General features: G+C 39.0%; 1 protein-coding gene across 1 annotated transcript; it reads right to left on the bottom strand.

The window, feature by feature from the left end:
* Positions 1 to 856: 856 nt before the first annotated feature.
* Positions 857 to 8712, bottom strand: LOC145469802 (D-aminoacyl-tRNA deacylase-like). Its single transcript, XM_081453613.1, has 6 exons — positions 8125 to 8712; positions 6070 to 6160; positions 5058 to 5157; positions 3784 to 3916; positions 3262 to 3362; positions 857 to 1182 (listed from the first exon to the last, which is right to left on the bottom strand). The coding sequence occupies exons 1-6, from the start codon at positions 8165 to 8167 to the stop codon at positions 1027 to 1029; spliced, it is 624 nt and encodes a 207-aa protein (XP_081309739.1). The 5' UTR covers positions 8168 to 8712; the 3' UTR covers positions 857 to 1026.
* Between the last annotated feature and the right edge of the window lie 5236 nt (positions 8713 to 13948).

The raw sequence follows: 13948 nt of genomic DNA, 5'->3' as shown, positions 1-13948 counted from the left end.
AAGTGAAATTTGAGACTGAAATGGGATGAAAGAGTAGAAACCGGCAGAGGCACAGTGATTGTTATGCGCTGTTTCATCGATGTGTTTCATCCTATAGCTTCAATCTTGACTTTGACCCCGGGTTTTCACCTGAATGATATTGAAGTTGACTGTAGATTTAAATGGTCTTGGTTAAGTAAAAACCTATCAGGTTAATTATGCCTTCATTTGTGCGAGGTTCAAGTTTACCACGTGATTTGTTTCCTTCGCGAGACAAGGGGGGAATCACGCGAGGTTGTCACGCGATAAGTCGCGTTCGACAAGGTCTAAAGGTCTTATGACGTTGGCGTTAGAAACAGTGATATGAAACGATCACAAGCCGAAAGGAGAAAAAATAGACGCAGCTGGCAGCTGAGAAGTTAACGTCACTTTATTTTGCTTTCCCATACTACCTGAGAGGAGTTGAAACGAATGTGAAAGAGTTGTGTAAAACTGATGACTTTGGATATTCACGGACAAACAAAAGTGACTCAAATTCGCTTCCGGTAGCGACAAGACAAAGTAAGAGGAGAAACAAAGGGACTTTCAGTTACACATTCTTTGCCCTGCTTCAACAATCGATCGACGTACCGATCGATTGATCGATCAAACAGGCAGGCAGGCAGGCGGTCAGTCAATCAATCAATCAATTTGTATATTTTAGACAAAGTTACTAGTGAGTAGTGATGTTACCACGACCACACTTTTGAAGCGCTTAGATGGCCTACGTGGGACTAAATAATTATAACACTCAGGAAAATGAGTTAATATTTTGCTATTGAACAGTAAGAAACTTAGAAGTTTGAATCATCGAGAGAGAAAAAACCAACAAAAACAAAATTAAATTGTTTTTATTATTATACTTAAGTATAGAAAATATTCACAATTCTACCGTAGATGCTGTGTCCAAAAATGCACGGTACAAATAAAAGAGCTATCTATCAGCTGCAAATTAAATAACTGAGATACATGTAGGAACTGCAGCTTGGAATTGATCTTTTACTAGTTTCAATGACTTCCTTGTTTTTCTTCTAAGTTCAGTTTATCGAAAGAGTCAATTTGTTGATCAACACAGTTAGCAGAACTGTGATTTTCATAATCTGCTGAACTGTTTGAAGCACCTTTGTCATCTTTTACAGCTTTAACTCCTGAATTTCCTTTCCCCTGAAACAGAAAGGGAACAAAGCAGCTAAAAATTCGCTCAAAATTTTCAATTAAGTGTCTGAACAAAATCCAAAGCAATAGGCCACTTCCGAGTTGCCTTTTGCCCCTGTGCCAAAACGAGTCTGCGTGCGAAACATTCATATGGAAGTGTTACGCCTACAGGTTCATTTTCTTTCTTTCTTTCTTTCTTTTTTTTTTTGTTTCTTTTTTTTTTTCATGTGACAGGCTTTGCACGAGGACTCGGTTTGAAACAGAGTCACAAGCGATCTCGGAAATCACTTATTCCAATCCCAAAAGTAAACAAGTGCATACGCCAATCAGAACACGAAGTAAATGCACGTGACCAGTGCCAAGGGCGGGAAAACGGGAGTGATTGGTTGAGCAAGAGGCGCAAGTTTTTAAACCAATCACAGCGAAGCAACCAAAGCAATTCCAGATTGTCTTCTCCATTCAAATGAAAACCCTTCGATTTATGCACTAACAAACTAAACCAATCACCGTGAGTCCACACTCTTTCACATAAATATGAAAAACGGCGTCTTTCCTCCGAAAGGGAATACAATTCTTTCTGCACACACCAATCCAGATAAATTTGAAAAGGCGACTTTTTTACTCCGATTTAGACTCCGTCAACACAAAAACGGCTTCAGAAATACTTATGTAGCGGAGGATCGGTACAAACAAGAAGAATGAAGTCCCGCGAGGAGAGTATGCTTTCACTGGGGGAATGTAGACTGCAAAACAGTCGTATTTTTTGCGATCGCAAGCGACGGTCAATATTCGAACGAAAGGTCTGGAACGAGTGTAAAAACGGCGAGGGAGAATGGGGAGAGACGCTAAACGACGCCCATAGGGCGTGTGAGGCTCGCGCGCTTCACACGCGAGGATCGCGCTTACGGCGCTTCGCGCCTTTCCGAAAACGTCCGAAAACGACTGTTTTGCAGTCTAGGGGGAATGGGGCAGGAGGTGCACACGTGAAGGAAATGACTGGAACCATTGACACGCCGTCTTTTACAGATGTAGGTAACAATGGCCTTTACTCAGGAAGTGAAGATATGTTGTAACAGCTAAAGAGTCCGATTGTTGTCTACTGGAGTTGCACTTTGAGGTCGAGCCTTAGTAGCATGTTCCCTAAGTTGCTGAGATTTTACCCATGAGCGTGACATAAGGATCGCGGTGTTTACGTGTCTCTGAAATAAAGTGTTACAAGGCCCGGTGTGTGTGTCTGTCTTTGAGATATTGCCTCTTGGGTCTCATCAACATCAGTTTATTGTTGCTATAAACTTGAACTAAAGCATGCGCACATTAGTTGAGCCTGCGCTCATTTCGACTTTGTGACGCCAATGCTTCCAATAGTTCAGTATTGGCCGTCCAAACAAAATTATCTGGTTTGCGTTTTCAAATTTATCTACTCGAAGGGGCGTTTTTGAAGGTTCCGTTTTCGGTGGTCGAAAATGCCGTTTTAGTGCGCATGGAAGATCGGAGAAAAAAGTTCTGAAAGTAGATTAGTATCGAACCCAAGCCTAAGAAAACTAAATACAAGCGCAAAACTTAGTGGACTTAATTTCACAACACATGGTCCGTTAGCCTTTAAAGCTGGTTGTAGTTCTCACAAAATAGTAGGAACACCTGAGTTAAGGTTCTCCTGAATTTTTTTCCCTTCCCATGTAAAAAATCTTTCAACAAGGGATAACGTTTTTCAGTGGTCTCTTGAGCAGGAAAGTTTCCACACAAAAGAAGTATACGTAACGTTTGATGTTGAGAAATTTCGATTCGTAACAAAACTTTGCCAATTTTCAAAGAAATTTGAACCACACTTGAAAACAAAGCCTCGCGTTTTAAAGTTTATCAGTGACCCATCTTATAATCCAATCCAATCATCTCTATCGTTAGTCAACCTCGCTTCTTAATAATTTTCAATTATTTGACCAGCATACAAAAATTTATAACGACGGGTATAACGTTTCAGACAGCGCGGGAAAATGGCATAAGGGAGTTCACGATTATTGATTTTGTTTTCGTACTTCATCTTCAGAAAAAATTCGTTGTGGTGAATAAATGTTAGGTTAGGTCAATTACCTGTTTTTCCTGAGCCGGTTTTGGCGGTGGTGATTCTAGTGATATCGTCACAGGACCATCATTTTGAATGTGAACCTGCATGTATGCTCCAAATTTCCCATCTAAAAAGAGAGGAGAACATTTATTTACTCGACGAGAGCGCTTTAAAGGGCGAGGTCGCGTCACATTTATGGGACGCTGTGAGTTTTCCCGTCAAGTTTACTGTGATTGGACAATTTAGAGGCGACACTGCACGTTGATTGGGTGACATTTTGTATTAATGTTTCTCAATCATAAAACATCCCAAACTTTCCCGCCAGTTCAGGACCCGTGACGCCAAAGGTCACTGCGATTGGACGATTAAGCGGGCCGTCGTTCCTCGATTGGTTAATATTCTATACAACGTTCCTTTTGCTTGCACCGGGCATCCGAAACTTTCCCGCCACTAGGAGACGCGTCACGTACAGACTCAAAATGATTGGATAATTTATAAAGAGATTGCAAGTTCATTGGCTAACAGTTCCATACATCAATTGGCATTACCTTTAATTGCATCAGTTCTGTACACTGTCCTCATATGGTTCAGAAAGTCTTGATAAAAAGCCTCACTTTGTTCACCTCCCATAGCAAGATGATAGTCTGGCTTATTACCTTTAAGAACCGCTTGTAGTGTGAACTAGACCAAAACAAATTGACAGAAAAAACAGCGTTAATTATAACAATAACTTGGTCTGAATTTTTACAAAGACACGGTTGATTTGCTTATCAGTTTTATCAAATTTCCGTTTTATGTTTGTTCTTTGCTTGTTTTCTGTTTTGTTTTGCTTTGTTGTCTTTTTGGACAACTGACAAGCTGTCAGCATAGTAAATTTTAAGCTTAGCACCTCCCCTAAATCACAGGATGTAATTGTGTTATTGTGAAGTTTTAAACACAATAACTAACTGTAATAACTAAGGTTTTCGATAAACAATTAAGAATAAAAAGCAGCGATATTGAAGAGTGACGTTTCGACGGCTCCATGCCATCATTCTCAAATTCAAATAAGATACGTTATGTGAGTTCATTATCTAGTGAATGTACGAGTGAAGGTCTCAGTGCATACGATTAAGAGATAAAAATAATCGATGAATAAAAATACCAAGCGTGGTGCGCTTGAACTGTCAAATAACTAACTGAACAGAAGAAATGTGACGTTTTAAAAGCAGCTCTGCTTGGTTGGTAAATAATCAGCAGCACAGTCTTAAACAAGGAGTGGTGGCCATATTAAAGATGTAATTAGTGTTTTGAATAATCTGCATAGTTAAGTTAACATTCCTATAAGAACAGAGCTTTTTGCACTTTCTGGCCATGCAAAAATTGGGGCTAGACCAAAACAATCCATGAAGCAGGGGGTAGTGGGGCAAGCCCCACCATCCCTGACTCCTGACTTTCATGTGACCACACTTGGTTTGTTTGCTCTCTTTCAATCTCAAGGACTGAAACTTGCCAGGATTATAAAATGGTTCTCGGTAACAAGCAGTAACAAGCTGATTTCTACATTCCGTCATGACAAAAGTACATTGAGGTGTGTATTCTCACTTGGAAATACCAGGGTCATGTAGCCATTTTGTAGGTTTTTTGACTGTTTGTTAGATTCCCTTTGCCACTAAATTGTAATGCAAAAACTACTGAGAACCCTGGTTATAAGCTTCCATCAATACAACCCAGTGACTACTGGGACACTAACAACCTAAAACTGCTTAATGCATGGCTTTACATGCATTATTTCAAAAGGCAATAGAAAAAAATAAAAATTAATGAGTTCATTTATTCTTACCTGGCTCACACACAATACTTCAAGATTTTTATCCACAACAGACTTCTTCCATCGTTGTCCATCATCATCAAACACTCTTAAGTTTAAGATTTTTCGCACCCTTCACAAAACAAAATCGTGCCATTTATGAGAGAATAGAATATCTGTAGAATATCTCCAACTTCTTACATTCTTTCTGGCTGGCTGTTAGGGAGAGAAGGGTGGGTCCTGTTGTGTCGCTATGGAAAATACCCATTCCGACCTAGGATAAGTCACTGGAAATTCCAAGCATTGGGATGCAATTTAAGCTGACGTTTTTAAAGGAAAGTGTGAAGTTGAACTGGAATTTTCAAAAGGATTGGAAGGAGGCTCTTACACCAAGGCATGAGATGGGTGTCAACATTTTCTGCAACAGGCATGTTTAAAACATGAAATAGCAAAATGGCACTATGAGTAAGAGTCAGTGTGGGATATCAGTGCCTGCAAGAGTTGCCCTTACTATTACTGAGAGCTAAACACTGTTGGTATGTTCGACTCTGGAGCAAGCAGTCCAGGTTTGTGCCCTGGCAGGGGACATTGTATTGTGTTCTTGGGCAAGAAACTTTACTCTCACAGTGCCTCTCTCCACCCAGGTGTATCAATGGGTACTGGCAAAATTAATGGTGGGGGGTAACCCTGCGATGGACTAGCATCCCATCCAAGGGGGGAATGGAAATACTTCTGGTCAGTTCATGCTACTGAAACTGGATAAGCTTCGGCCTGATGAACCATTTGGCTCGTATGCAGACTTTCCTTACCTTTACCACTGTTACGTCAGTGATATTTAGGCTAACCTGAGCACTATTTAGGCTAACCTTGGTGTCATTTCCCCATTTCACCATTTTGTGTTTTCAACACGCCCTTCTGGAACTGCTTTTTTCAAATTTAATTATTTTAAGAAAGAGGGGGCAGTTATCCAAAGAGAGGTAGTATGCATGCTTCATTGAAAAAAGTACATTATGCACAAATATTGCAACAGAAGGATTAAACTCACATATATTCAATGTCCTTAGGAGTGTCGTGTTTTGAAATTCCCAGTAAAACACAAAGTCCTTTACCAATGCTGCTGATTACTTCACCATCAACTACAAAATATTGTAAATACGTAAATAAAAGAAATAAAAGAAATAAAAAAATAATCATTAACTTAAGTCAGTTTGTGATTCAGCAGTACAAATGTTTCCCATTAAATAAATTACAAATATTGTAAACAAAGACGTGAATAAGCAGTGAACCCTTACTTATGATACTATTACACTACATATCTTTGTTCAACACAAACCCTTAGTACCTCTGACTGAGTTTTTATAATTTAAATTGATAAAATAATAATAATAATAATAATAATAATAGTAATAATAACAATAACAATAATTAATAATAACAATAATGATGATTTTATACATATAAGTAGTACTTCCACAGGGTGGCTCTTCGCCTACTAATAATTAACTAACTAAATTATATAGCTACAAACTCGAGTTTATTGAAAACATGTACTCCATGTTTCTATCAAGTTTTATATAATAAACCAATTTAGTTTTTATTGTATCACAGTAAAAAGTGGACGTTCTGAGGAAAATAAGTTGCAGGTGAGTGTTTCCTCTGCTTTTTTGAGTTTCTGCCGTTAAATAAAGTTTTTCCATTTCTGTTCAAATTGTTAGTGTTTTTATTTTTAACAGCTATTTGTTGAACAGTATCCAATTTGTTTATTATATAAAACTTGATAGAAACACAGAGAAAATGTTTTCAATTTGTTTTAGAAAACACATTGAGAAAAAGAAAGGAAATGTCACTTGGCAAAGTTTATTTTGATAATAAAAATGTAAATTGTCTTTGCTTGTACGATCATATACGGTAGTTGACAGTTTGTGCTAGATCTGTGTTTCTATCATACATGTACTAGTAGAATTCCACTAACTAACAATTAGATTTTGAACTCACGATTTCCATGAGGTGATAGTAGATTCAGCCTTCAGCCTGAGACATCAGCTATCACCTCATAGAAATCGAGAGCAAAATTTGCTTAATAATCTAATTGTTTTCGTATAGTTCTAACTGAAATAAACGCAAATTACAGTTTCCACTTATTTTTCTACATATTATTAAACTTCATGCATCAACAAAGTTTCAAGAACTGAATTGTCATTGGAGATTTGCCGTTGTTTATGAACGTGCACTCGTTTTTTAAATAATTTCAAGTTTTTAAAGTCAAACACCGTTAATGACCTTCTTTTAGTTTTCTCAGGAAATTAATAATTATCTTTTTGCATATAAATGTTCTTCCAAAACATCAGGAAAACAAAAAAAACGTCGCCATTTCGTAGACAACTTTCAACCACTACACTCTAATGGCTGATGGTGTATGAGCAGCTCAGCCAATCAGATTGCAGCATCTGCATTAGTACATGTATACTAGTACAATATTCTACTAAAGTGTTTTAGTGGATGATGAGACTGAAGGCCTTATCATTATCACATTAAAGAAAATCTCAAGGTGGTAATCTAATTGTTAAAATTTGTGGTTCCAGAAAATATTCATACCCACCCAAGTAGGTAATTTCTTGTAAATTCCAAGGGGTCGAGGAAGGGGGGGGGGGGGAGGGGCCAATGGGGTCTCAAACATTTTCAAGGAACTGAAATTTCCCGAGGGATTTGCGGGAAAGGTGCTTCAAACTAAAAAAAAATCCTCTGTGGGAGTTGAGGAGTATAACTATTTTTATCGGGAACAACATAATAGAAGTACAGCTTGTGGCAGGTGCTTCCTTACAACCGTGTTTTCTAAATGACTTTACAAGCTGTCTGAGAAAGCTGTGCATCAAGCAGGGAAATAAATGGTAATTTTAAAGTCATCTGTGAGTCGGAAAGCGGCATTACTAGTACTGGGATGGTAGGTAAACTGCTGATCAAACGACGACCATTCTTAATTGAAGAAAATGCCCTAATAAACGGGAATTATCTTACAAGCAAATAAGCTTGCATGCATGCACAATGCACCTCAGTCACAGCTTCTAGCCGGCTGCAAATTATCTGATAAAGAAAACCTTACCGGAAACACTTGCCTGTGTAACACGCTGGATAATTGCTCTCATCGGGACCAATGGCTATCTGTTGATATGGTGTAAGAAAGTTAAAAAAATAAAAGGATCGTAGGAAAGATCTAAAAATATCAGATCGACAGATCAGATGAAAACATTACCGCTTCAGCTCAGCGGCATTCATAAGCATGCGCAGAGAAATATATTCCCAGTCTTCCACTCGGCATTTTCACTCAAAAAAAATCTTATTTGCTCAGAAGGCTTACATTGTTGTCGTTCGCGAAAGATGGCGTTTGGGTTATTTGTTGGGGCTATCGCTCTTTGGTACCATGTCTCTGCGTTCTGTTTCCTTTTGAGTTACTTTGTCTCGCAGTTGTGAACTTCGACGGTCAAGTCGGTTGCTGGACTTCGAGGAGGGAGGCGAGGTTATTAAAAAGTCGCCGCTTTACGAACACAAAGCGTTGAACTATGGTGAATTTTTACAGGTGGATAAATCTTGACGCAACTGCAACAACTGTTGACGCCTGGTTCCTTGATGTACTAAGTCTTTTCTTATGAGCACGGCTTACTTTGAAGGCCGATCGTAGGGAAATTGAATTATTTCTGGCTTTAGAAACTCTATCCCGTAGCAAAGCCTCTCCGAAACAAATTACTTCGACACAAAGGCCTCCTTATGCAAACAAGTCGCCAGTCTCGATGGAAGAAAACGTGCATCGACGAAAACTAAAGGCAATCGTAAGATATCGATAGACAGTTTCACAAGAAGTTGAAATGGAGGACTTTCCTGGTTCAAGTTGTAGAAAGATCGACCACAGAAACGTCTAAAGAAAACTTTGCGTTTGATAAAGGACGAATTAAAACTTCGCCCATGCAGCAGTGAACAGGTGACACTTGAAGAGCTTTAGCGACGCAGCAAACGGCTTTTGTCTCAGGGATTAAAGTGTGGACAATTTGGGATCCTTGATTCTGAATTCGGACTGAATTGAAATAAAGAGCAGAGGTGCGCTGAAATATTATTTCGTAATTCGTGAGCTTGCTATTTCACTAAATCGTCAGTTTTTGTACGTCAGTTTCGTCAATAACTTGCCACTTCTTCGAAATTCGGACACCTTCATCGACTTGTATGATAGAACAACAAAAAACCATTTAAATATGCTACGCAATAAATTCGAACGAATGATCGAAAATGAAGTACAATAAATATAACTAAAGCGGCCATCAAACGGTGGCGCCTCCCTGGATAATATTATTCGCTAACTGAAATTTCTTATTGGCGACGTTGATTGTCAATTCTTGAGACTTGCAAAACAAACAATTTTGATTCTGTACACACCAGTAATAATCAAGATAGTACTGTAATTTTTACTTCTGTCCAATTTACAAAGACACGGTAGATTCTGGGGCATTTGGCATCTATCGTGCGTGCCCGCGTGAAAATTAGCGGGATTCTAATCAACAAGGATGGCGAAAAAGACGGCTAAATGACGTGTTACTTGTAAATGTTGATAAACACAGTCCTGAAATAAATGTTATTAGTTTCAAAAATTCAAAGTTGACTATTTATTGGTCGTTTTAATCGCAAGGATTTTTAGAAAAATCGTGAAGTGTGTCTTCAGCACTTTTGCCGGCCATTTAAATGCAAATAAGTCGTTTAGTAAATGCAACGCAAAATTTCACCTTTAATTAAGGAAATTTATCGAATTTTTCGCATAAATATTATGACAAAAAGAAAATTCTGTGGCCTTGCAGGTTATTAATGCATTAAACCAGTCTTTTGGAAAACAATTTGGGGTCAGCTTTCAGCGATTTAAATTTAAAGATCCCGATTCCAATTTGTTACGTTCAACTTTAATTTATCTCGTCACCAATGACCATGTGTTTTGTTTTTTTACGCAAGTAATTCGTTTTGTGGTGTAACCACCTGCTCCAAGAAACAATCGCCTGACTTGATAAAGACTGGTTTTATGACAAGATCACGAGTTTGTGTTCGCGATTTCGCGTACTTTTAGTCAGTGATGGGAAATAAAAATCGGCAAAACAGTGAAAATTGCTCAGACGACTACAAATCTATACACTTTTAAATTTTATAGACGGTGCCAAGAAACTGTTTTTATTTTTCCGACTTTTTTGTATTTGTGCCGCGTTAAAAAAAGTTAATTTGCGATCACAGTAGCTCCTCTTTGTACCATTTATGATTTTTTGAACCGGCCATTAAAAAGCGGGATCACAAATTAAAGATGAAAGTTTTCCTCAGTTAACATTATAACAGGAGCGTAATTGATTTCTAGGGTTGCCATAAATGTCACTATCACTAATGAAAATTCGATTTATTAAAGTGTATGTATGCAGAGAAATTCCGAGTTTTCGAACCGCTTAGAGGGAACGAAAAGAGGTTGGGAAAATCGGGAGGTTCAAAGATGCAGAGGAAAGTTTCGCCAAACGTTTCTACGAAGGGAGCCAACAAATTGCTTCGAATATTAAACCGGGATTGACGTTCGACAAATCAAGAGTAGGAAAAATCGGGATTCTATAATATACAGACCCAAATCGTCCACATTCGAAGTAATTCTTGAGGTGCCTCTTGGGTTAAATAAAAGTTTCTCTGGGCGTTTCCATAATCCTGTGATTTAACACATCAAGCTTCTATTTAACGCCAAAACGTTATCACGGACCTTTAATTAATAAGACAACGAACTCCAAACAAAGAGGATCGAGATGGGAAAGCCAATGTTGTATGCAAATTAAAGTTAATCATTGTTTTAATATATACCGCCAGCGGATGAAGTCAGACACCTGTTTCATTTTCGTGTGATTTCTGTGCATATTCACCTAGTGCATTACCCAAATATCTTGCAGTGTAAAACAAATTAAATTTTATTTTCGTGAAAGAACCTTCTTTCTTATAATTATACGTAAATATCAAGGCTAAAACATGTACGCTCGAGTGCGCACGTTTTCAGTCCAGTCTACAAATTAAAGTGACTGGGGGACTTCAGTTTATAACATGACATAAAATTTATTATTTTAATAACAATCTTTAACTGAAACATATTCTCAACTTCGGGCTCTGATTTTTCTAGCTTTCTGATTGGCTCTCAAATACCGTTGACAGCGAATAAGCGAGGTTTTAATTAACATATAGCAAGAAAAACACTAGGCCAAATGTTACAGTGACTTCGGCGCAAAATGAAAGTTGCATTCTGTAAATCCAGTAAGTAAAGTAGGTCTGTTTATTCTGACCAGTTCCTCCTAAAAGCGTTTTTGTTGTTGTTGTTGTTGTTTGTTGTTGTTTTTTGTTTTTTTGTTTGTTTGTTTGTTTGTTTTTTCATCATGTACCTGTCAAACAGCGGTTTGGTGTTAGATCAACCTGAACAAATCAGCTGTTTTTGTTTTCTTCGTTTATCAATGAGGAGGGTACATATATGACCCCGCTTACACTACGCTGGAGGAATTTGAAAATGCAGCTTTACTTACACGGTTAGGCCTACCGTGTACACTAACCCGTCACGAAAACGGAGCTTATCGAAAACGCCGCAGTTTCAAGCCGGAGGAACTTGAAAACGTGGGCTTTTCGTTTTCGCGTGAACAGAAAACATTTTAAAAACGGAGCTTTCTGAAAACGATGACCTGTCCGAGTTTTTTCAAACACAAATCCAAAATGATCGGTGATTGTTGCGTTTTTAAATTTCTCCGGCGTAGTGTGGACGGAAATCATTGGATGCATTTTCAGAGCGAAACCTCCGTGCAGTTCAAATTCCTCCGGCGTATGGGCATAAAGCAGTCCTCAGTGATCAATACTTGATCCATTTGGGAACAGCCTTGTAAATGTTATACCGATACTGCGCGGACGAAGGTCCCTCGGAATACCCCTATTCTACGGAAATTAAACATTCACGAAGGCTCTCATCGCATTAGTACCCGTGGAGTAAATAAGGACGTTTGGGGATTGGTCTCGAACATGTAAGTGTTCATTAAAACGTCAATGACTTCAGCGAAGACGTCAGTTTATAAACCACAAACGGTGTTTGTGAGCCTGTCAAAAACACTTACCTAGCTATTTGTCAACTTGAACTTAGTTACGCAGCCCTTTCGAGAAGTATACTATGGAATATATATATCCCACGCGTCACTTGTATTTTCTCGGTAACAAAGTGAGCCTTAAGGCAAGTGCGTATACCAAGAAAATACAAGTGACAAGAGAGTTATTTCATGGTATTCCACGAAAGAGCGTTGCATAACTATCTTATACCACGCCATAGAAAATATAGTGGCCAACGTATAATCAGTGAGAGATACGCGTGGCGCACGGTGGGAAGTTTGGGTGTAAAACCGTGGTCGATTATTCAGCGGCTTTCCTGTACTCTGATTGGCTTATTTCCTATATGGCATGGTATAAAAAGGCATATTAAAGGCCGTAGCGAATTTCTGAGGTTGAAGTTTCAAGCATGATGACCTCGATAAAACGGGGTAAATTTCAAGCTCATAAACGGCTAAGAGTTTCTATTACCCGCCAAGCCAACCTAACAGTCTCTTTTAATTAAGTAGAAACTAGGAACTAATACTTTTTTTCATGCATGAATCGATAATCGTTAAGAAACAGAGGGGTACTGGATGAGATAGGAGACGATAAGCACAGATTCAGTAAAGAACGAACTCGGCTACAAGGCGGGTTATGTTATTAACAGGGTAGGTTTTAGTTTCAAGAGAGGATTACTGCCTGCTGGTGATGTGGTCAAAAGAAATCCCGTTAATGTACATTGAACTCTCGCGGCATTTACAAAGTAATTCGTGCACTTGGCGCAATATGGTATAAACTTCAAACATCTCACTAAAATCAGGAGCCCCGATAAAATATAAAGGATATCAGATATTGAAAAACTTACCAAAGTCCGTAAAAGAACATCCCCCCCCCCCCCACACACACACACACACCCTTCCCCAGTAAGCGTCCCGCCCCTAATAAGCACCCCTCTTGAAGCACCAAAGGAATATGGGCGCCCCGGTTCTGGTGTCTGGGTTTCGTACTCAAGCGCTGATTTCTGGCTTTTCGCATTGCCCGCGAGCGAGTTTAAGAATGACGTTAAGAGGATTGGGGTGGGGGGAGGGGGGTTCTGCTTCGCCGCTCGCGTCCATCACCCAAACACTAAAAATCACTAGATTCAACTATTTCTAGCGCAAAGCTATTGTGTCTCGTTTTTGTTGTGCGATAATTAAACAGAATAGAATACATAAGGCTGCTCGCCGAGCACGAGTTAAGAACCTAACATGTGTGGCACGATCTTTACATCCAAGTTGTGTTTCGACTCCATATTCCTCATTTGCAATCCGTACCCTCGATAACTGTCGCTTCCCGTTCATTGTCCTATATACGTGTCTTGTTTTCTCAGCCTCGCATCATGACACCCAAATCGCTGCATGTCTCCTTGAGTTACACAACGCTGTCTTCCTTTTAAACTCCCGTCCCGCTCCTCCCATGATTTGATCACTGATATCTCCTTTATGTGTCACTTTTTGGTGGCTACTTCGAGTCTGTGTGAAGTTGAACAAGGCGTTGGAGCAAGTGTGTCAAGAAATGTCCACCTCGTCTTTAAAAGATGAATCAGCAACGCTTCTAGTGTCATCAGGAGAGCTATGGTAAGGCATACAAAACCCTTCAATTGATCTGGTACCGTGTAAAATCTCTTTCATACAGTTTCATTGTCTTATTTGAATAATCCGAGTCACATTCTTTCAACTGAAGCTGCTCTTCCATAGCTTTCCTTGTCAACTTGGTCAAGCTTTTGTCTTGAAAAGACACGAAAATAAAATCACCACGGATGAGTTCACAGGCGCGCT

Source organism: Orbicella franksi, chromosome 15 (assembly GCF_964199315.1).
Source record: "Orbicella franksi chromosome 15, jaOrbFran1.1, whole genome shotgun sequence".
NCBI lineage: Eukaryota > Metazoa > Cnidaria > Anthozoa > Scleractinia > Merulinidae > Orbicella > Orbicella franksi.
Note: the sequence above shows the minus strand (reverse complement) of the source record. Positions and strands in the feature narration are given on the sequence as shown.

Bases quoted from the DNA above. Each gene is read 5' to 3' on its own strand.
- LOC145469802 (XM_081453613.1), bottom strand. From the start codon at position 8,167: ATGAGAGCAATTATCCAGCGTGTTACACAGGCAAGTGTTTCCG. The intron at 6,161-8,124 runs GTAAGGTTTTCT...AATATTTTGTAG, and splicing joins TACACAGGCAAGTGTTTCCG to TTGATGGTGAAGTAATCAGC. The intron at 3,363-3,783 runs GTAATGCCAATT...CTCTCTTTTTAG, and splicing joins CAGAACTGATGCAATTAAAG to ATGGGAAATTTGGAGCATAC.